The sequence below is a fragment of the Glandiceps talaboti genome, chromosome 6, assembly GCF_964340395.1.
Source record: "Glandiceps talaboti chromosome 6, keGlaTala1.1, whole genome shotgun sequence".
Taxonomy (NCBI): domain Eukaryota; kingdom Metazoa; phylum Hemichordata; class Enteropneusta; family Spengelidae; genus Glandiceps; species Glandiceps talaboti.
This window is the reverse complement of record NC_135554.1, coordinates 7,771,850-7,797,679: the sequence shown is the minus strand read 5'-3', so window position 1 is coordinate 7,797,679 and position 25,830 is coordinate 7,771,850. Positions and strand designations below refer to the sequence as shown.

General features: G+C 34.4%; 1 protein-coding gene across 1 annotated transcript; it reads left to right on the top strand.

Annotated features, from left to right (window-relative positions):
* Positions 1–2,650: 2,650 nt before the first annotated feature.
* LOC144436787 (receptor-type tyrosine-protein phosphatase alpha-like) lies at positions 2,651–25,083 on the top strand. The gene is made up of 26 exons (XM_078125648.1): positions 2,651–2,912; positions 3,322–3,636; positions 3,926–3,996; positions 4,395–4,641; positions 9,772–10,080; positions 10,630–10,880; positions 11,051–11,114; positions 11,553–11,667; positions 12,198–12,253; positions 12,474–12,574; positions 15,906–15,993; positions 16,441–16,517; positions 16,740–16,776; positions 17,615–17,712; positions 17,921–18,050; positions 18,478–18,616; positions 19,182–19,317; positions 19,591–19,740; positions 20,077–20,176; positions 20,432–20,511; positions 21,044–21,178; positions 21,360–21,488; positions 22,073–22,236; positions 22,741–22,876; positions 24,547–24,640; positions 24,996–25,083. Exons 1-25 carry the CDS (start codon positions 2,651–2,653, stop codon positions 24,619–24,621), a joined length of 3,465 nt encoding a protein of 1,154 aa, XP_077981774.1. The 3' UTR covers positions 24,622–24,640; positions 24,996–25,083.
* Positions 25,084–25,830: the final 747 nt, after the last annotated feature.

Genomic DNA, 25,830 nt, shown 5'->3' with positions numbered 1-25,830 from the left:
TGTTTTTATCATGAACTCGCCCATTACAAGAAGAAATCAGTACAGTGTGTATACTCTTAATTGGCAAGCATAATTTAAGTGTACCGTTTATATTCTAGACTTGTTCATCGTATGTCGTAGTTAATTACATATGTCTGTCTGTCTGTCTGTCTGTCTGTCTGTCTGTCTGTCTGTCTGTCTCTCTGTCTCTCTGTCTGTCTCGCTGTCTCTCTCTCTCTCTCTCTGTCTGTTCAGTATACTTGCACCAAATAAAAATGCGCATGCTTTGATAGACGCTTACAAACTCATTCGTGACAACATAGTTTGATGAATATATTCTTACGCGTTGTATATAGGGACCTTTTCATGTTTTATTACTCATTGATTTACAATGAGATAATGTTCATTGGTCTTAGGCCACATGCCAAAATGACAATTACATAACTTAATGAACAACAGAATACAGGTTGGAAGATGTTCCAACCTTATCAAGCAATAACAAGGGTCCATATCAAGGGTCCTCAATCCATAGCTTTATAGACAAATTTACTACGATTTCTCTACACATTGATTACAATCCTACTACAGTATCTGCAAATATTCCAATGTTATCTGCATAAAATAAAGCATATAAATCATACATTTCTTGTATTAGCTTTATTCCCCTAATTCCTGTATTTACAATATAAATATGTCTGTTGTGGAGAAACCTTTGCGAAATCCAACCTGTGCATTGGAAATAACCCCAGTGTCTTCAGCGAAACTGTACAACCTATATATTATTCAGAAGAGTACAAAATATTTTTGCCGAAGACGTCTAAAAGGGTTATCGAATAAAACATCAGTTTCAATACCAAAATAATCTGCACTTAGTAACACAAATCCAGCGTCGCTCATTATCATATCAATGCGCTTAACACCAACAATTACACCTGTTGAGACTCCTACCATTACTCCCCCACTAGGTCTACCCTTCGAACCTTCTTTCCTTTCACTTGTGTATGAAAATATCGTAAACTATGGAAAATATGTGGTAATATATTTACATATATCTCCTGTAAGCCAAGTTTCAAGAAGGCAATCAATATGAAAATTTGAACAATACTCAATATAATTTTTATCCCGGTCCCAGAGATGAGTTTTGAGACCCCTACGTGCCATGACATGAAACTGATTTCCCTAGATACATGTATATTGTCCTCATTTATATTACGGCCCTGGCCAGACCACTATCTTACGAAACACTGTTTAACAACAGAGCCAATGCTTTCGTCATAAATGTAAATTCTCTTACCTCCATTTTCATAACTGACTAGTTACTTGTAGTTCACTAACGACTAATGCCATTCCCTCGGAGTTATTTCCTTTTCTCAAACAACTTATTTCTCATTTCTCTGTTACGCATTGAGAAATCTTCGATTCATCAACATATATGTTTGTGTCTTTCATATTTTTTTCTTTGATAATATTTTGTCTTTGTCCTTGAATTTACAGCACATTGCGACTTTTTTTATCAGCTGCAAGTATATGCTCTCTCTCTCTCTCTCTCTCTCTCTCTCTCTCTCTCTCTCTCTCTCTCTCTCTCTCTCTCTCTCTCTCTCTCTCTCTCTCTCTCTCTCTCTCTCTCTCTCAAATTCAACATTACTGTCCCTCATTGTATCGTACATAACTCGTTTCACCTTTTTCTATCATCTACCATGTTTCGCTCGGATCTTCGTCAATTACACAAAAGATAACGTTGTTTCCCTTACCTCTCTGTCTTCAAGTTTCAACTTTACTGCGTTGATCTGAGTAGAGTCATTTCTGAACACACATTTGCAAACTTTTCTTCAAGATCATCTAACTTATTCATCTTTGCTCTATTTTCATTAGCTGTATGCTTTACCTTGTTAGGTGCTATTTTTAGATTTGTCACTTTTGACTGAATTCCACCGAATGTTGTGTTCATTGTCTTCATCTCTCTTTTCATATCATTTGTGTTACTTTCAACCTCCTTCAGTAATTCATAAAATTGACACCTCTGTTATTATGTGATCCTGCATTAATTTCATCTGAAGCTGTTGCCGTTACCTGACTGGTATTGGGTTTATGGTTCATTTCTACGTCCCTACATTGCTGGATAAGATTGCAGACATAGGAATCCACATTGCTGGATAAGTCTGTAGACATAATATGGCCGTTGTCCCGTTGTCGAAGCTGATGTATCAAACAGTAGCGAGCTTGAGGGTAATCCACAATAGAAGTATATATGACATTCAAGATGAATGTTATCATATATTTTGTTCGCTGTATTAGTAACCATGTAGTTGTAGTTTCCAACGATAAAGACATCCTGTGGCATTGCAATACTTATATGAATGATATTCTACCACTTGCTTCAAGACACTCATGATTTAAATATTTTGAACGGATTGTTGTTGCTGTTTATACAATTATTTACTTCTACCCAACCTTATTTCAAGAATTTCAACGCTTTTATATGGTAGTTAAATTTTGTCAACGAGTTTGTAAAAAAAAATCTACTTTCAGCAAATTCTAACGCACTTATAGAGTGAAACGATATTTAAGGTATCTATAAATATTTTATGATATCAATCTTTTAGCCCTGTTTTACGTATTGAATCATTATTGTTGTGTATTTGTTTTAGATGGTTATCCTTCTATAACCACCATGACACAAGACTCCACAGCCAATTCCGGTCAACCAATTCGTTTTAAATGTACAGTACACGGCAATATACAAATGGATGTCATCATAGAAACAGAATCAAGCTCATATTCACCAACATCAACTACAGGTGGAGTACACCCTAACTATGTTCACACACATATTTTTAATGATGTGTATGTAACTAACGGTGAAAATGTGACATGCATTGTTACGTATAGTGGTGGGACACCAACGGTGAAACTAATTGAGGCCACGGCATTTGGTAAGTTTTATAACATCACCAGAGTATACGTATAATCAATGGAAACAGAAAATGTACAAACATGTGTCAGCAATTGAAGAACTTTTGAAATCAAACTAATTTAATTTTTGAACTAATTTAAATATCATATCCCAATATGGAGTACCTGGATTGACACGACCGTTTCAACTAATGCAATATTATCAGTTTGTTTGTATAAACATAACTCTTTTTCATACTACAGTGGGTTTAGATAAGAGCCAAGAGTTTAATTGTTAATGAAAATAAGATTTATATTTCCATTTATATAACTTCAAATCAAATCAACCTAGGGATAACTTTCAATTATATCCGTAACCGGTTCGTCAATATCCGACGATGACATTTTAACTAGCGAAAATACACTGCGATGGCTTTTTCATTTTCCCAGTACAACCAGGAATATCAAGTGAACCATGGATAAGTGATGTCAACAAAACGCAAGTGAAAGTTAACTGGAATGCCTGGCAAAGTAGTGTTGATATCGGTGATGGTCCGATAGATAAGTACGAAGTATGGTACAAGAAGACCAATGAGACCGACTTGATCATGTATCCTGAAAATGTCAATCCAGGTCAACTCTATTTAGTGGTCAATGGTTTGTTACATTACACAAACTACACGTTTGCTATAAAGACATACAGACCTGGTATAGGTGGAGGTGGTGATTTAAGTCCAAATGTAATAGGCAGAACATCGTGTGACTGTAAGTAATATCAAAGTTTTGTTCAATAGAAGTCAATTATCAAGTTATTTTATAAATCATCGAATTGCATTTTGAACATGTAGCAGTAGTATTTTGATATTATCTACTTGCACAGGCAACTGACAACGTTTGACTTAAAGCAGAGGGCATGACATTTCATGCAATGTAAAAAGCTATGTTTTGTCTGAAAGACCAGAACATTACCGGTAAATGATATTATGTATGCAGCTGTTTTTCAATAAGGCCTTTGCGATTGTCTGATTATATTTTGTTGTTATTTAAATCCCAGTCCCATTAGGTTCACCAACAATCATTGAAATTACTACACCCACTTCATCGGAGATACAAGTTATGTGGGAGGTAAGTATTTGTGTTATTAGTGTACTATCTTTGTAAACTGAGCCTGATACTACGGTCATCATGTGGAAGTCGTATTGTAGAACCAAGCACTTTAGGTGTATACAATCCATCAATGATACTATGATGGAAAGACCTTGTTTGGGCATTCTACACTCACAGATGGGTTTACCAAGTCATATGAATAGAGGCGTCTTTTCTCACAGGCATAATATCCAGTTTGTTATTAATTATGTTAAAATGTAATCACTATACCATGCACATATGCCATGGGATGTATGTATTGTATATGTGGTGCATTTTATGTGTAATTTGTAAGCATTTGATGTTACGTTACTGACAAAACACAAACCTGTTTTCGGGCAATGCCTGAAATGTAATATACTCTCTACTATTTGCAGTTAAACGAGGTTGATCTTGAACCAGCAAGACTTCAATGTGATGAAGTGACATCATACACACTTTATTACAAAGTGAATGGAAGTAATACAGACTATAATACAACTAATACTACTGACACTGATGTCACCAGTGTGATAATCCCACATCTCAATCCTTGTACAAGTTATACGGTAACAGTCACCATGGATAATGCAGCAGGAGGCGGTCCTTATAGTAACCAAGTAGTCAACAAAACATTGTCTAGGCGTAAGTATCGATTAGTTGTGTATCTCTTGACATGGATTAACAGTACCAGTTGCCATAATTTCAAACATGATGTCTGAACCTTAATTTCCTACGTTGTTTTTGGTATATTGGGAAAAATATGACAGTAAATAAAACAATATTAACACGAAGCATGGAGTATATAGTGAATTGTTACACACATACCAGTGATTCCTTGCATCGGCGCGCACGCATACTAGCGGTATTTGCACTGCAGTACAATACCTAAAACACTATTGCATACCTGCATGATATCAAGGCGCCGTAACTCGTGGCATAGTATTATTTGTAATTTATAATAACAGAAACCCCCACAAAAAACTCATCCAGTACGACATATTTGCATTAAAGCCAAAAACAGGCTTAACCCCATCATATCCCCCCCCCCCTTATCATATTCACATGACAGGTATTTTTGATAGTGAGGACTGTTTGACTGACTATACAGAGTAGACATATTCCAAAAGGAGCTTAATAGCATCTTGACAGTGAAAATTAGATTAGGTGGAAAGCTTGAGGAATATGTACACCTCTCATGTTTTTTTACTCTAAAAAGTCAATTTTGACTATTCAGACACTTTCAAATTTCAAAGCTTTACAAGACAGCACCAACATATAAAAAGCAACTACAGAGGGGTGAAATGTTTTTTTTAAAATATAGTTTGATAGCATATTAACAGTAACAGATTGGGAAGAGCTTGAGATTGGGATGTGTCCACCTTATGTGGTGGGTCCTAGGGGGAAACCCCTAGAAGCCCTGGAGGTTTTGTACTCTCGTAGCCAATCTTAGGCTTTTCAGATCCTTTCAAACATTGACCTCCAAGCTTTACAAGTCAGCATCATCAAGTATTAGAAACTATTCTTTATAACTTACATAGGGTTGAAATATTTTCTTAAAAAATTAAATGGCATTATTATAATAAAGGTCAGCACATGTGATTGTAGTATTATTGGTAGGGGAGACATGTATTTTTAAGACAATTTTAGACTATCTTGGCAAATATTTCATATCTTTACAAGACAATATCATCTCAAATTAGAATAGGGAGAAAATATTTCAGAAAAGTTTAATACCATTATGACACTAAAAACGTTGGTGCATCTGACTGTTGGTGGAATGCATGAATGCTCTCTGGGGGTGAGGGAGTCCTTGAGGTTTTCCTCCTGGCAGATCTGGAGTTTTTTGTTCATATCAAATGCATTTTTTGGGTTATTCATAGCTTTTGAGGTAATATTTCAAAGCTTTGGAAACCTAACGTAAATGTAAGATTTAAATGAATTTCCTATGTCATATAAAGATGGGGTTGTAACATTGGTATAGGGCCATTAATATTGCATGTATAGTGAAGTCGCTGGTATGTGAGAGAACTTTAGGTGGTCATACCTAGTGTATAAAAGAAACTTGAATCTGATGAGATGTGGTGATTTGTAGTGTCGATAACATGTAGTGTCCGAAATAGACAGTATAACAATCCCTTCTGAAAAGTTTATACTGACGAGTAGAACAATTTAGATTAACTTCTCTTATATTAACTATGAAGATTGCCATTACGAAACCTCCAAGTTCACCATTGCCCCAAAGTGCAATATATGTGAAGTATTGTAAAACAGCCAACAATTCACGTGACATGTGCTGCAACTAGTGTGAAGCTAGGTAATACATGTATATATATATATATATATATATATATATATATATATATATATATATATATATATATATATATATATATATATATATATATATATATATATATATATATATCTAGGTAATACATGTATATATATATATATATATATATATATATATATATATATATATATATATATATATATATACAGGTTTTGAAAATTTGAACCAAATTATATGCTATAGACCCTACAGAACTGTTTCGTGAGGTGCGTAGTCCTCACTCATCAGGGGTAGAATGGAATATAGTATCTGCGTTTCCTTACCGTTAAATTCTATTATTATAATGTTCCTAACAGGGAATATCTACCTAGTAACATAGCGTATTAGAGCATAGTTAATTGTTCTGCAATAATGATTTATGTCTATGCCTACACGACGACACAAGTTCATTCCGTTTATTTAGAGTGCAACGATGAGGTTGACAAATTATAATATACTTTTCAGTTATGCAGAGATTACATCTCTGACTCGAGCTGTTATACGGTCGTGCGCGTGCGATAATTTTCCATGTGATGTCGTAATCAATTTCTTTATCCTTAAGAAACCATACATACTTACTTAGTTCTGTTGAGTTTCTTGACAAATTGTTGCGGAATGAAGCTGTGTGGTTCCTGTACTGTGTCTTGAACTCGTTTTCAGTAAGTCCGACATATGTTTCGCGGATATTGGTGTCTTTACGCTGAACTGTTGCCTGGTATACCACGCTCTTTTGTAAACATTTCCCGTCCAGGGGACATGTGTCCTTCACGCGACAGTTACATAACTTAGTATACTCGTTTTTACAGCCGTTCTGGGTAGACAGTTGTGTTTTATTGTGGTTGTCGATGAGACGTTTAGTATTAGTTACACAACTGTAACTTATTTTAATTGTATTACGATTGAAGATTTTCCTGAGGTTGTTCCCTTGTGGAAAGCACTTGTCTACCAGGGCAAGAAATTTTTTACCAATATTAGTGGAGACACTCTTGCTAAAGGGTGGGTTATACCATAAAATATTATTCCGTGGCCTATTTTTCCTACCTAAACTTGCGAACTAGTCGGCTGCCTTTTACTATCCAAACTTCAAACCGTTTACGGAATAAAGGTCGGACTATACAGAGACGACGGATTAGCCGTTACCGACACAACACCTAAGGACACTGAGAGGATCAAGAAAGAGATTTGCTATATATTCAAGGAGTATGGGCTGAACATCACTATTGAAGCTAATAAGAACGTAGTCAACTTCCTCGACGTTACATTTAACCTCGCCGAGAAAGCCTACAGCCATATACAAAACCGAACGCAACCTTGCAATATGTCCACCGTGAGAGCAAACATCCCCCTAATATTTTTAAAAACATACCAGCGGGGGTAAATAGACGACTGTCATCTATATCATCAGATAAGCAGTCATTCGATCAAGCCGCACCTCAGTACCAGAAAGCATTACACGAAAGCGGATATAAATACAAACTAGTATATAAGCCCCCGCAACTATAGGTAGGAAAAATAGGCCGCGAAACATATGTCGGACTTACAATTTAACAATTTGTCAAGAAACTCAACAGAACTAAGTAAGTATGTATGGTTTCTTAAGGATAAAGAAATTGATTACGACATCACATGGAAAATTATCGCACGCGCACGACCGTATAACAGCTCGAGTCAGAGATGTAATCTCTGCATAACTGAAAAGTATATTATAATTTGTCAACCTCATCGTTGCACTCTAAATAAACGGAATGAACTTGTGTCGTCGTGTAGGCATAGACATGAATCATTATTGCAGAACAATTAACTATGCTCTAATACACTATGTTACTAGGTAGATATTCCCTGTTAGGAACATTATAATAATAGAATTTAACGGTAAGGAAACGCAGATACTATATTCCATTCTACCCCTGATGAGTGAGGACTACGCACCTCACGAAACAGTTCTGTAGGGTCTATAGCATATAATTTGGTTCAAATGTTCAAAACCTGTATATAATTCGCTCTACTACCCGTATTGAGCACTTTTATGTGGTTTTATCTACATCCAGTCAATTATATATATATATATAATTGACTGGAGTAGATGTAGATAAAACCACATAAAAGTGCTCAATACGGGCAGTAGAGCGAATTATATACAGGTTTTGAAAATTTGAACCAAATTATATGCTATAGACCCTACAGAACTGTTTCGTGAGGTGCGTATTCCTCACTCATCAGGGGTAGATGATGAGTGAGGAATACGCACCCCTGATGAGTGAGGAATACGCACCTCACGAAACAGTTCTGTAGGGTCTATAGCATATAATTTGGTTCAAATTTTCAAAACCTGTATATATATATATATATATATATATATATATATATATATATATATATATATATATATATATATATATATATATATATATATATATATATATATATATATATATATATATATATATATATAACACTCGGTGAGTATCAATCTGCTAAGACAGTGCTCTATACCGCAGTGGCAGAGCGCAATTTCAGAAAAGTTTAATACCATTATGACACTAAAATGGAATGCATGAATGGTATCTGGGGGGTGAGGGAGTCCTTGAGGTTTTCCTCCTATATATATATATATATATATATATATATATATATATATATATATATATATATATATATATATATATATATATATATATATATATATATATATATATATATATATATATATATATATATATATATAGTTTTGGTAGTACTGGAACTCTTTCTTGGTTGTAACTCGGAGTTTCACGCATGGTGCGATCATCAGAAAGTCGCACCAAGCGTGAAACTCCGAGTTACAACCAAGAAAGAGTTCCAGTACTACCAAAACTATTACGCTCTGCCACTGCGGTATAGAGCACTGTCTTAGCAGATTGATACTCACCGAGTTATATATATATATATATATATATATATATATATATATATATATATATATATATATATATATATATATATATATATATATATATATATATAATCAAAGTAAGTTGGTTGGAACTTGAGGTGCTAAGTTGTAACTCCGAGTTTCACGCTCAATGCGTTCATCAGACTATATATATATATATATATATATATATATATATATATATATATATATATATATATATATATATATTTGCACTCTTATGTGAAGTAATATTAAAGAATTGATGTACGAAACAGGGACAAGAACAAATATTTACATGTACCAGACAAGGCCATATGCAATTGTATAAAGGGATTGTTTTCCATCACAATCCGAGACAGCGCGAGACCAGTTTCTGACCAACATAATGCCATTTAAACCCTTAAGTATATTCTTGTAAAAATACTGAAAACATTGTCATCAGACATCTGTATTAATCGAACACAAGCACTCAATCTAGCTAACATACTCTTTTAACTTCTTAAATTACTCTCATTGTTGCCAACAGCCCCACCAAAGGTAAAAGACCATACAGCAAATGTTGTGTCATCCTCTATTATTCGATCAACATGGTCTCATCCTGAAAACATTCATCCGGATTGTCCATTGGAAGGATATAAAGTGGTATACGAACAGATATCTGAGTATGATTGTGGCCCGATGGAGACGTTTCCCTCTCATGTTCTCAACACTGACACCTATGAACACGCTGTTTACAACCTCTATGCCAACACTGAATATTCTGTTACAGTCACAGCATTCACCAGCAGTGCTACAGGAACACCCAGTGTGGCTACAAAAACAACCAGTGAAACGAGTGAGTTTGTAATCCTGATACATCAATACAGTTGGTCATTTACACAATAATATATGAATATTATGTTATGCGTTGTTTATTGAACTAGTAAGAAGTATGCCTGGTATTGTAGCGGGTACATGTGTTTGATTTGTGATATCAACATTATGCGATTTGTCGTTGATTGAGGTATGCTTGTACAAGGTTAGTCTATGCCTAAACACATTTACAATTATAATTATAATTTATATCATTATATTTTCAAAACTTGGTTGCCCCCCAATATCACATTCACATGGCAGGTATTTGTTTGATAGTGACTCAATGTGGACTGCTTGACGGTCTTGTAAATGCATTTTAAGCTCCAGGATAGCACTATCAATCATATAATCATTGACTATGCAGGGTAGATGTATATCATTATTTCATTGGTTTATGCATCTTTGTATAAGTTTATGCATGTTTGTATATTAATTGGTGCATGCTTAAGTCAATATAACGGTTTCCTGGTGATATACTTAAGTAATCCAATAAATGACTGATTAATGCACCATGTATTTTATATTACAGCTCCTTCTCAGCCATTAAACCTTCAAACAATTGGTGTATCAGCAACGGAAGTACAAGTAACATGGTATCCCCCACAGTGTCCAAACGGTATTATAAAGACATACGTGTTATTTTATTGGGAAACTCTCAAGAACAAAACTACTGGTAAACAGCGGAGATATAATGTGGATTTCGGTATTGAGAGTGAATGGAGTAAAAATATGTCAGATATGATTGATGGCCTGAATCCGGGAACTAATTACACAGTACAGGTATGATCACAGTCATATCTTTTCATACACATTCCAGAGTCTTAATTGGTCTTCACCATGTTCGCTGAATTATTTTGGGTCATTTTGAATTTAAAATTAATGCATAACAAATAACCTACATTTGATAACCATGTAAACATATTGGTATCTGAATCATGTTTAACTATTAGGTTACTGCTGAAAACAGTTGTTGTAGCGGTAACAGAAGTGATTCAGCAACAGCCGGTACAAAACGTAAGTGAATATTGTATGGTAACATTCTGGTACACCTTTCTGTATATAGAGTGATTGTAATGTTTGGATAACTAAATTGCCTTGCTATCCAAGAGGAAGTACCTTTATCAAACACAAATGTGGATTTACAACATTTTAATTAATAGTAATATATACTCGAATTTAAGTTGTTTTGAGCAGCGAAACCATACACATAATCTTAAAGGCGATTGGTGTGGTGTTAGCACAAATACCTGTGGACAAGAACACCTCATAAATTACACCAACGCCATGACACTCTCGATATTTGTAACAGTTCGAGAACCAATAATTATGGAATTATGGACTGCCGACCATTAATGACTGCTTTTGACAACACTACAATTTGTAACCAACGGTATCCGCATGTTTTTTAACTGATATTTCACACTTACAATTCTCTCTACTCCCATTTTTCAGCCATATTAAGTCCTCCTACAAGTCCACCTGTTGAAATGATGGTATCGTGGGCTGTAGGTGGACTGGTCGTCTTCCTCCTGGTGTTGGTATTACTTGGGTTTCTCTACTTAAGACGGTAACATAATCACTTCGATATTCAAAAGCGTCATTGTCTTAACGGGAAATAGTATGCCAAACGTGCATTGAGTACGACATTAATGTTGAAATATAATGACATCGATTTTTTTTTGCCAATTTCTATTGTTGATTTTCTAAATGTAACTAAGTGTAGGTTTCACCTGATATGACATTCAATGTTTCAGTTCGTCAACCAATGAACATATTTGTGAGATTTGTGAGTGAGTGAGTGAGTGAGTGAGTGAGTGAGTGAGAGTGCTAGCTCGCTATACTAGATAGCGAGTGTGGTGGATTTGTAGTGAATTTATGAGTGAGGTTGATGTAATGCATATATGAATGAATGAATGAATGAATGAATGAATTAATGAATGGCCCATTCCTTTATTGATTAAGTTACTTCATCCCTGAGTAATTGATAGCTGTTTTGAATGAATTGCTGGGTGTACGGTACTGTAGTCGCGTATCGGGGAAAATGTAACAAATTGTTATCGTAATAGTTCAAACTTAAGTTCTGTACTATGTTTTCAGATCGAAAAAAAGAAAAAAGGATGACCAATCTACTACTGTAACACAAGACACACAAGGTAATTGCTATATTCTATTCATTTCGGTGTTTTCAATGATTGGTTTAATTACATTTCATACTGGAAAGGAGAAACAATACTCCTTATGTTTTTCTTACATTGTTTGATAGATGCGTTATATGACATTGCTCACATAACCAAGAATGACCCTCTACCCCAACTCCACTCATAAGCAGTTAACTATATTTTACAGATTGCGTGCCAATTGTTCCTGTTGCAGGACAGGGACTGTGTATAAAACCAATCAAAATACAAGATCTAGTATTCTACATAAAAAGAAAGAAAGCGAGTGATACTGTCGGATTTAAAGCAGAATATGAGGTAAATAATGTTTCCAGTAAATGTTGAACCCTTCCCCTTTTCAGATACATCTTGTGGATATTACAGCCACCTTAAACTTCACTTGTATATATATATATATATATATATATATATATATATATATATATATATATATATATATATATATATAATATATATATATATATACATACATACATACATACACACACACACACACACACACACACACACACATATATATATATATATATATATATATATATATATATATATATATATATATACTCGTTGAGTATCAATCTGCTAAGACAGTGCTCTATACCGCAGTGGCAGAGCGTAATAGTTTTAGTAGTACTGGAACTCTTTCTTGGTTGTAACTCGGAGTTTCACGCATGGTGCGATCATCAGACAACTCTATCTGAGGCCTACTCTCTGGGTGTGCTGTATGTATAGAGTGTAGACAATAGAAATACCATCACTTTTGTCTGTGTCGGTGGGTTGGTGTTGTATGTGTGGAGGTGTTGGTTGTTATTGTGTGAGTTATTGGGTGCAGCCAAGTAGGTGTTGGCGGGTTGTTACATGTTAAGCTTTGATCCCTTAAATTTGCTGGCCAATACACCACCATATCAGATGAAGACAAGAAAATTATCATGCACGCGCGGAAATCTCTTCTCTTTGATAAAACCAAACCATGGGTAAAAAAGAATAGTGTTGGGTCATTTGACGTCACAATGGGCAGCAACGACGGGGCCAAAATATGCGAACTGGTCGGAATATTCATGCTACACAAATTAGCCAAAAAATATGGTAAAGAAGACATAGGTCTCTATAGGGACGACGGACTCGCCGCCTTCAAGAACATCACCGGAAGCAAATCAGAAAGTATCAGAAAAGACATAACTAAAACCTTCAAAGCCATGGGGTTAAAAATAACCATACTCACCAATATGAAAACCGTCAACTTTCTAGAAATAACGCTCAACCTCAGCAACAGTAAATATTACCCTTACAGAAAACCCAACGACAACCCCATGTACATACACACGCAGTCTAACCACCCACCCAGCATCATCAAGAATATATCGTCAGCCATCGGCCGTAGAATTTCCGACATATCATCCGACGAACACATCTTCAACCAGGCAGCCCCACTGTACCAAAATGCACCAAAAAATCAGCGGCCACTTAGAAAACATCACGTATACCAGCACCCCGACGCAGAAAAACAAGAAAAACAGAAATAGAAACACCATCTGGTTTAACCCACCATACAGCAAAAACGTAGCCACCAATGTAGGCAAACGATTCCTCAACCTAATCGCAAAACATTTCCCAGCAGACTCCAAGTTACACAAAATATTCAACAGAAACAATGTCAAAGTCAGTTATAGCTGCATGCCAAACATGGCTACCATAATCAAAACGCATAACGCCACCATCTCCAACAGCGAAACTAAACCCACTCAAAAACACCATATACCAAGCCACCGTCCACGGTAAAAAACTAACAAAAGTATATATCGGTCTAACAGAGAACAACTTCAAACAGAGATACGCCAACCACAAACTTTCATTCAAACATGAAAAACACGAAAACAGCACAGAACTATCAAAACACATTTGGAAACTGAAAAGAAACAATGAGCCTTTTTCCGTATCTTGGTCCATCAGCAAGACAGCCCAAGCATACACCAATAAAACAAAACGATGCAACCTGTGTTTAACCGAAAAACTAACCATCTTTAAAGCAGACAAAAGCTCCACACTAAACAAAAGAACTGAGTTGATATCCAAATGCCGACACGAGAATAAGTTTTATTTGTCCAACTTCAATAGAGCATCTATCACCTAAACTAAACCCGTTTACTAACGGAACATCAAAGCCCAACATGTAACAACCCGCCAATTCACACCTACTTGTCTGCACCCAATAACTCACACAATAACAACCAACACCTCCACACATACAACACCAACCCACCGACACAGACAAAAGTGATGGTATTTCTATTATCTACACTATATATACAGCACACCCAGAGAGTAGGCCTCAGAGTTTTCTGATGATCGCACCATGCGTGAAACTCCGAGTTACAACCGAGAAAGAGTTCCAGTACTACCAAGTATATATATATATATATATATATATATATATATATATATATATATATATATATATATATATATTTGGTAGTATATATATCCATGCGATCGTCTCTGTAAAACCATATAGCTAACATATACAAAAGCTGATTTCCTTCAAACTTGCCTTCCGGATATGACATTGTACTCCAAAACAATATCAAATTTGGCCGAATGTCGGCAGCATGTGTGTCGAAACATCAATATTAAATCTAATAACTCAAAAAGTGCAATGTTATTCCATTGAAGTGTCTTTCTTAAGTTTACCTGATGGGAGAAAATTTATCCTATCGTCGTACATGAGATGTCAGGACAATTCGCCCTTTAAACATTGTGCATACGTGATATATACTAATTTAGCGATAACCTTGCACCATCTGTATAGCTCATACCATATTTTTATTATAACTGCAGCCATATTATTGAAAAAAAGCTCACAACCACAAAAACGAGGACTTAGGACTAAGACCATATTTTTTTTGTAGCTGGTGTCATCATTGGTGACAGTGGTCTTCGGGTTTAATGAATGAATGACAGTCAAATATACTATGAACAAATAACCTTTTGCTTCGAAACTACAAAGCCAAATAGACACAGACCTATCTTAGTATCTGCTCCTATATTGTCAAAGCCAACCTGTCTTTTAACATATTGATATTTTTCGAGGTGGACGTTGCCCCTTTAACGATCAATCACCGCAACTGTGACATTTTCTGCACATTGCATTCACTTTGTGGTATTTGATTATGAGTAAATTCCAATACACCCTGTGTTCATGCAAAACAGGCTTAATGTACATGTACGTTATTGTTGTCCATTAATAACTTTTCCATAAACAACAATCATATTCCTGTGAAAATTAATCATTTTTTTTGAAATGGTCAAGGTGCCAGGAGACATTTGTCTCTTCTCGCAAAATTACCGTAACTTTTTAACAGTGGCATCAAATGAACTTGATATCAAAGTTAAGTTTATTAATTACATCGAACCAACAGAGTACGTATAATTATACCAAATGTTTACTAGTAGTTAATAAATGTACTGAGATCTTTAAGAGCAATCGTTTTCTTGATGAGTGAAACGATATCATGTAATATGATGTATATATTTGTTTATAGAAAATTGGTAATTTTAAAATAACGAACATTATATATAACTTTTTTTTTCATGTTTTATATTCTACTTTTATTTTAATATTTATTAAAAGTTGTTGCCATCAGATGATATTGCGTCATATACATTTGCATTGATGGATGTAAATAAACCAAAGAACCGTTTCAGAAATATAATGGCATGTAAGTTAACTTCCATATATTCTTTTCGGTTTAACATGTACAAATTTTAAAGTTGTGTTCGTCTGTATTATGGTCGCCATACACCTGGTGAAATGCACTTACGGCACAATACAAGTTTGAAAATAGACTGTATTTCCAGACAGAAACATAGTATGTCATATTTATAAATTTGTCCCGTCCAACTCTAATAATATCAGCTATGTAAACAACTTCATAATTCGACAAAGTGTTAGTAATTGTTTGGTACATATTATGTTCTAGCGATGCAATAAGCTGCCAAGTGATCTTAATCTGATTACAGTAAACTTGTGCTTAAAATATAGTTAAATTGTCATTTGGATATTTCATAAATGCATATTTAACAACTATGTGGTAGAAGACATTTTAGCTATTATATGTATGCTACTATCTACATGTACTTTAGAATTTGTGCATCTCTATTTGCAGATGATCACTCAAGGGTTATACTGGAAGATGAGAGCGAAGAACTGACGTCTGACTACATTAATGCATCGTATATCAATGTAGGCAATCCTCATTATCTCTTAATCTTACTAACATATGAATCCATTAATTTATACCATTTTGTAAATTATGTTGTTTGGGGTCATGGTTGATAGGAACCTCTAATTTGCAATGATATTTGAGTCTAGAGCCAAATATGTTCAATAAAAGACGTGATGTAGTTTATAAGTGGTTGTCGTATACTTTATAATGTTTACAGTTATCGGTTACACATTTTACAGGGCTACAAGAAAAAGAAGGCTTACATAGCTACTCAGGGTAAGTATCTATCTTGTAACTAAAGAACAATATTCTTGATTGTATAGAGAACCTACATTATGCACGTATTTCTATCATATTCCTATTGTGATTTCAAATTCAAGGAATGGATTATCAAGTTAAGTCGTGAACAGAAGGAAGCCGAACAAATTGAATTTGGCATATGTATACATCTTAAACAAATATTATATACTCAGCTTGTTTTCTTTCCAATCTTTCGTTTTCAATTTTATCACTTCTTTTTATTAGTGCACATGGAAAACCAATTTCCGATGTATTTTTATTAAAATGGCAATAAAATTACATCACAATCATCATTATAATTATTATTATTAAGGTATGATAATTATTGAATCGTATTTCAGCTGTGATGAGCAATGTAAGTTGCTTATTTTAAAATTGAGAAATTTAGATATTCTTTTTTTAACAGTATGTATTCTGTTTTGAACTCCTCGTCATTCGATATTTCACTTGTCATTAAAAACAAGTACTTGAAGAATTTAGATACTCTAATTCCAAACCATTACTATGAGCTGCTCGTGTACACGTTTGATCATAACAATCCCTGTTATGTACCTGAGTGTCAGTTTGTCGTTGTACAAAGTATGGTCTTTATTATAATGTAGGTGTTTTCATTAATCCCGCATTGCTACTTGTTGCCAGTTGTCTTTTATATCTGTGTACTTTTGTTTTTGTGTTTGTTTTCATTACCTACATGTGTAGACTGTCTGACTGTTTATAGTGAAAAACATAATTAAATAAATACATGTAAGTATTAATAATAACAAGTATTACATTTAAACTCAGATCTAAAAGTGTGCGCCTTTTCACATTGTAGGTCCGAAGACATCGACAGTGGCTGATTTATGGAGAATGGTATGGCAGGAGAAGAGTGCTTGCATACTGATGGCTACAAATTTAAGGGAAAATAACAAGGTGAGGTAGAAATGAAATTTCATTGTATCGAATGATAATCGAATAAACTATCTACATTTATTTTAAGCTAAATGTAGTTCGTTACATGCCTAAAGCCAAACCACATTGATAAGTATTTTTTAAAAGATGAAGAGTTTTTGAAGGAGGATGAGCTAGTCAATGCTGTTCGGCTTATGTTATTAGAAAATAAATACTTGTTTACTTTCAGGAGAAATGTGGAAAGTATTGGCCAGACCAACCTGAAGGTGAAAAACAGTATGGTGATATATCAGTAAAGAATGTCCGTGAAGAAGTGTTTGTAGATTCCATGATCCGAACTCTGCATGTGAAAAAGGTAAGTTGTAAATTATATATGACTGAGTCAAATTAGTTTATTCTATAGCACGGCGACACTGATTCGTATCAGAGAGATTAATTATATATTATCACGTCGATCATTAGTAGTAATGATACATTTGGTGTATCGTGATCGCCAAACTTCTAGGTACATGTCAAAATTAGTCGATGAAATGGCACGCAGAATTTGTATTATTAGTTGTGGTATCTAATTGGGAATTTACTTTAATGTCATTAATCAACGCATTGATTTTAAGGAACTATACTTTTCTCTTTTTTCTGTCTCTAGCATTAAAAACACATACAGACTTTGCAAAATAAATAAGATATTTCTAATTATGCACCCAGCGTTTCCAATGTATGACTAAAATATATATTAATTTTATTTTACCCGACGGCGTGTGCTTCTTTAGGTGGACCAAACTAAAGTTCGTGAAATAAAGCAATTTCATTTCACTGTGTGGCCTGATATGGGTGTTCCACAATATCCCTCTGCCGTGTTGTCATTTCTTCGGCGTATCAGAACCTACAATCCATTTAATGCCGGTCCATTAGTAGTTCACTGCAGGTGAGTATTAACTAAAATACTGACATTTTATTTATAATTGTCAAACTCCATCAGGGAACCAAAACATGCATAACACATTCTTGTCTATGTTATTTCAAGGTTACCAATATTGAGATGTGGTACATGAAATAAAGTATATATATGACTCATGGAAGTGAAAGACTACATCAATAAACATGATGTACTGGACACATGAACTTTATTATCGTAATTTGAATTTACCAAATTCAACATAAAGAATTTGCACATTCAATATAATACAATAAATTCATAGATAGTGACAAAGCGTATACACGTCCTATAAAGCATGTTCATCAGCACAATTTCTATATATTACATGATTAACTTCTGGAAAAAAAAGACATTTTTATTTAGTAGCTTTAAAATTTCAATTTCAAAAGAAACATTTGCATCTTTATGGAAGGCTTTTAGTTTGCTGCCCCCTACGAATGTCGTAATGGCGGACACAAATGACATCTGATCAATCTTAACATTAATATTATTATTATTATTATATATTCGCTAAATAGAAATATAATGCATTCTTGTCTCACATAATATCTAGTGCTGGTGTTGGGCGTACTGGGACGTTTATTACAATTGATTCCATGTTAGAGATGGCTGAGGCCGAAGGCAAAGTCGACATTTTCAATTTCGTATATCAAGCCAGGCAAGACCGGATGCATTTTGTGCAGACAATTGTACGTAAAATTGTACCTAAGGAAAAACATAATTTTAAACTTAACGTTCATTTGATAATAACTGTCTATTTACAGAAAGAAGTAACTGGTTTATCAAAAAAGTATTTTCTATGGGATCAAATTTAAAGTCTCACTTACATTAATTGAACATAGGTAGTATACTATAAAAATACCAAACATTGAACTAAGAATTTTCGATATGATTATCGTTGAATTGTTTGTGTCAATATTGGATGCATATATACCCGTTTCCTCTTCATCTTTCATATATAGGACCAATATGAATTTGCCTACACTGCAGTATTAGAGGCAACTGTTTTTGGAAACAAGGAAATACCGACAGCAGATCTGAGAATGAAGCTAACTGTGTTAAAGATAAAGGATAAAGGGACAAAATTGTCTGCTTTAGATAAAGAATACCGAGTAAGTAAATCCTCTATATAACTAAAGCACGTGTAATTCCTCGCTTAATAGTCTGTTTGAGCAAGCCTACATACCTGACTGCCCGACTCCCCCCCCCTCTCTCTCTCTCTCTCTCTCTCTCTCTCTCTCTCTCTCTCTCTCTCTCTCTCTCTCTCTCTCTCTCTCTCTCTCTCTCTCTCTCTCTCTCTCTCTCTCTCTCTCTCTCTCTCTCTCTCCTCTTTATCTTTGAAAGTACAATTTCATGTCACGAGCTGTGCATGGTGTCTATAGGTAATAGTTATACACAGTGTTGCATAATTCTGGAATAATTCTCTATTTTTGTCTCACTTTAATAAGGTCCTTAATGAGGTATGTTGTCTACCAAATGACAGCGAATGTTCTGATGGGAAGCAAGTTAAAAACAAGAGTAAAAATAGATACACAGATGTGATACCAAGTAAGTATACCCACACATAAAATATCACACTAGTATGCATTTTCATGCAGCTAGAACAAAATATTAACCTTGAAGGCAAAATAAAATTTGTATTGACTGAGTATTTTTTTATATTTTTCCTCGACAAAGCAACTTGAAAAAAAAAAATAGGACGACAATTACAAAAAGAGTAATAACGCATCTGTTGAAATTGGTGTGAAGAAGGAAATGACGATAGTCAGTTAAAAACTTTTTTCTCAAATTGTTTACCTACAGTCGATCGATGTAGACCACGGCTGACAACACCCGTAGACACCGATGGTTCCACTGACTATATCAATGCAACCTTTCTCACCGTAAGTGATTTTCTAAATGTGTTAGTAAGAGTACCTTTTTGTAACGTGTAATCACATGGTGAATTTTGCTTACAAGATTAGTTTGCCAGTACCTTGTTTATTTATTTAATTTTTTCTGACGAATCGCTTACGGTTTCTACTGTATTACATTTTATGAAATTTAAGGCTCTAGCAATCAATTCAGTTGTGATTATGCTACATGATGTGTGAACAATAAGCTCAATGCAGTTAGTCGTATCCAATTAAAATATTTAGATAGAGTATTTGGTGATATGACATATATACTTCATTTCCAAAACTGACAGACGGCTGTTAAGAAGGTTAAAGTGTCATCTGTCCTTAGAGACAGACGTCGACTGCCAGCGAGACAACGGATGATAATGTTAGACCCAGGCCTGAACATTAATAACAATAGTTAAAGTGATATAGTCGTATCTAAATCTGAACTACACTATGAGTGGGTATATGACCTAATTTTCTTCTTTCTTAAACGTTGACTTCTTGCATCTTGTGTTATTTCTTTCAATTCCAGGCATACACACGTAAAGATGCCCTCATAGCCACACAAATGCCGATGTCACATACGATTGTTGATTTCTGGAGAATGGTGTATGATTACAAGACAAATACCATTGTTATGCTAAATGATATGGATAGTGAAGATATGGTAAGTACATACATACATACATACGTACATACATACATACATACATACATACATACATACATACATATATATATATATATATATATATATATATATATATATATATATATATATATCGATATATATTTCAAACACCAAACCAATCAACCATTCTTCAAATATATTTTCTTTGTCTTAATAGAGAAGTGGACAATACTGGTGTGACGAGAAATATATGAGATATGGTCCATTTGAAGTAGAGGTTACTCAAATTCAAAATAATAATGATATTATTGAGAGAATTATTACTTTGTCCAACCATTCTAGCAAGGTGAATTTTTTAAGTGTTGCCTTATTTGCACATATGATAAAAAACTAACGTATTCTAATAAAACCCATTATCAACTTATCCCTATACTAATTGCTGTTAACATTGTTAAATGATTGACTTTTTTTAGCATAAATCGTTTGCTATGTAATGACAGTAAATGAAACATTGCACAGAGTGAACACAGCATGCTATTGTAATTATACATTACACATATCAGATTTATTTATTTACACATATATTACAAATCCTCGACCTGTTGTCCCACGGGTATCATTTGAATAAATCAGTTTCATTTTGCGCAACAGGATAGATTCATGTTAGTGTCTATATACGTTTAGAATTATATTTTACGAATCATTTTCTTTGTTTTCGATCTATTTATTCGTATTATTAAGATGCTATCACATGTGTACCACAGACTGCTCTTTTTTTGTAGAACTGCCACTGACTTGTAACCTGAGAGATGATATGAAGCTAAATATACATGTTATTCAAAACATATTGTGAATATTAAATTCCAGTTATAATATACCGTTCCTTAATGTACACTATTTTTTTTTTCATACAAACTTCCCTGTTACTAGCGACATCAAACTGCTGTCAAACGTACCATTACACATTTACAACTGACGACATGGCCAGCTAACAGAGAAATACCTTATTCTACATCCTTTCTGTCTGAAATGGTAACGCTGGTTGAGAAAGCACAGCAACAATCGGGTGACAACCGTATAACAGTTCACTGCAGGTTCGTGTATAATTATTTCTTATATATATACCAGCATGGAATGGGCATTGTAAGAATTAGTCATGGTAGACAAATTCCACTATTAACAGAAGAACTTAAGAGGATTATAATCTGGTCAGACACATGGCGGCGTGAAGACTATTAAGTCATTGCTTCTACATCCCATTCACAAAATAAATAGTGGGTCGAATGTATAAGAATACAATAACTCGCTACAAATTAATTAGATAAGTGATAGCAAAATAATGTTTACACCGACTAAATTCATAATCAATATTCTGAACTAGAAATACTTTTTCACAGGGGTTTCATCAGTATTAAAGCTCAGAAGCTGCAAAAGCAACGCCCATGTTTTGAATTTGGAATATGCTGTATTCGTATTCTTGTGTTAAATATACATCTAACACGCCACTTCAAATGTCTACTTTCTTGTCACTTATCAACAAGATCGACAGTCAGTGAGGTGAAAATCCAAGTTCTAAAACTCGTATTTATTTTCAACAGAAATGGACTTGGACGTAGTGGTGTTTTCTGTGCTTTTTTCGCTGCCTATGAACAGGTTAAGATGGAGCAAATCGTGAATGTATTCCAGGCAGTCAAGACAATAAGAGAAAACAGACCTCAAATGGTGGAGACTGTAGTAAGTTCTCGAAATTGTGAATTTTCCGTGATTAAAACTAATTTTGATAGATTGGTAAAAATATCATAATGAACATAGTTTTCTTTATTCAATCACTTAACAGTATTATGATATTCTGAAATACACATTCACGATGGAGATGAAAAAGAGCCATGGTGTTCTTATATATAATCCCGTGAAATAAAAGTTAGTTTTACATCATAATGCTCCGAGTATGATTCCACGGACTAATACAATTTCTAGCCGGTAGGCGGAGCATTATGACGTAATTAAAGTAACATTGATTTCATGGTATTATACATCTATCTCATAACTAAGTATTGCTACATATTATTTCTGAAATTTTAAATCGAATTTTACGAATACTGCATCAGATCATCGCGTTATAGTCGATCTAATATCGCGTAAAAAAAATGGTGCCAGAGGGCTATGCAAATTAGTAATCGCGTGACCTGTCGCGAGGTCAATCTTTCCTACACGATACCGGTCATACTGTGTTGTAGTTTCCCAACCTAAATTATCGGTTATAACTTTGCAATGTACATGCATGTAATATCCATTTTAGTTTAAAACGTGAGTAGAATTTGTCTGAATACGACTTCTGGTCCGTCATTTTAATCATATTTGCTGGTGATGTGTAAGTCAGGAGCTCTGATGAGTTCGAATGAAAATAGTAAGTAATTAAGCTTGCCAGTTGGTACATCGATAATGTACATGGTTTTTAGATAGAATGACATTTATCAAATAAAAATAAAAGTAACTCAATGTATCAAACTCAACGATATATGTACGATTTGAAAGTACATAATTATTACGAAAACTTGATCGTAGTACAGGAATGGCAGGAACACTCGGAACAGTAGGTAAAATAGGAAAAAATAGTTCGATAGAACAGGGATGATATGGGTTTTTGATGTGCCCCGTTTGATGTCACACAGAAGATTTGCCCGCGTTTATGTGATAAAGTCAGTTAACATACCGTTTTCAGAAAATGTTCAGTGATTAGATCGTGTCACGTGGTATAATTCAGTGACTCTCGTGACCACACTTTGCATAAAAAGGGTACTATTCATTTCTATTTTCCCTACGACACTATTGATGTAGAGCTGGATTCCTACATGTGATTTGCTTTAACTATGGCAACAATACGTGCGTGGAAATGTAATGTGCTATTATACACTTATGAACTGGCTACGAGGACACTCAGTCCACTAGATACCAATTTCCATGAGGGATGTTATGTCGTAACTATTGCCCTTGTGTGGAAATCAAGTGGATTAGTTGATATTATAACATCACAAGGGCATATACGATTTATATTAGTGACCAAATAAGGCTATGTAATGAATGTTTTTTTACAGCGCATATCATTTTTTAGAAATATATTGATTCCATAAAAGAAGCAAAACCCGGATAACTTGTTTGCTGCTTTAATTTTGCCCATAGGAAAAATAACGCAACAAGCTATAGTGCCTGTATAACTAAACTGGAGTAATTCGAACAATATTAGATATCACATTACGTAACAAATATTTTTTCATGGAAATAGCTGTTACGTAACATATTATCGTCAGGCAATAGGAAATGTAACATGATGGATTATAATTGACATGAGTGACTCTTTAACTTTCATCAATAACACTGCCACTAAGGAAACTATTCCTTTTCAGGCCCAGTATCAATATATCTACGACGCTCTTCTTGCCTATCTGGACTCGTTTGCAACATATGCAAACTTTGAATAACGAGCTACGTACGACCGAGGTAAGGAATCTTCATATAAATTGTTCAGTTTATGAATCTTTATTTTACTCGGTGTGTATTAACGTTTCAAATGTATTTAGATATATTTCATTTCTCACAGTGTACCATAAAGTTATACATTGTAATGTATTGTTTCATTTTATACTGACTGCATTGTAAAGTGTTTTGATTTATTTTGTATTGTATTGTGTGGGATGGTAATAGGTGTATTACATTGTACTGTATTGTATTCTGTGCTACATGTATCAAAATGAAATGTGTCAATCAATATTAATCTCTCTCTCTCTCTCTCTCTCTCTCTCTCTCTATCTCTCTCTCTCTCTCTCTCTCTCTCTCTCTCTCTCACCTGGTATAGCAAATAAGAAGATACTTTTGTTTATCAGCTGACCTGTGGCAAACAATTAACATACAGACGCCTTGTGAACAACCGCACCGTACCAGACTAATATGGGGGTCAGGAATGGGGGGGGGGGGGTCTTGTATTAGATATTTGATTGAGTATCGACGTTACGTCATGTACAAATTTAGATGTGAGTACTAACCAGAAAACATCAAAACACAAGACAGATATGGTATAGGCAGAATCAGGGTGTCCATTTATACAGCATGAAAAGGTGATTTAGGCGTCTTGATATTGAACTCTAACAAATTGTGCATCTACATTTAATTTCGAATGTGTTTATTATATCTCCTATATAGTAGTGTTGTTTATTAACAAAATCTAATTTATCCATTGGGAAATATAGAAGCGTGAATATACTAAACAAAATTATCAACCAGTTATATAGTGTAATGTACCATGCATAAGGCAAAACTATTGAATATATATGCTGTTAGTTTAAAGTCACGACAACGTGCGTGTATGTCACGACGAAGCGTGTCTACGTGACTGGTTCTGCTGTGTTAGAAATATGAATCAAGACGTTTAATATTGCCACTACTTTCCAGAATTTTCCCTGGTATTTCTGGCGATGGTATAATTATATTACTCGGCAATATTGTTTTCTGTATTCAGTCTAGCGACTTGTAGTGACAAAGGCCCCCTTGGCTGAAAGAAGAAAAATATTGGGAGTAACATTGATATATTATGGCACCCCGAAAACTATGATTAAACTTGGCAATGAGCAAAACCGTCATGCTTATCGATTATAGCTTATTAATGACGTGTTTTAATGTAGCATTCAAGAAGA

Bases quoted from the DNA above. Each gene is read 5' to 3' on its own strand.
- LOC144436787 (XM_078125648.1), top strand. From the start codon at position 2,651: ATGACACAAGACTCCACAGCCAATTCCGGTCAACCAATTCGTTTTAAA. The intron at 16,518-16,739 runs GTAGGCAATCCT...CACATTTTACAG, and splicing joins TTAATGCATCGTATATCAAT to GGCTACAAGAAAAAGAAGGC. The intron at 21,179-21,359 runs GTAAGTACATAC...TTGTCTTAATAG, and splicing joins ATATGGATAGTGAAGATATG to AGAAGTGGACAATACTGGTG.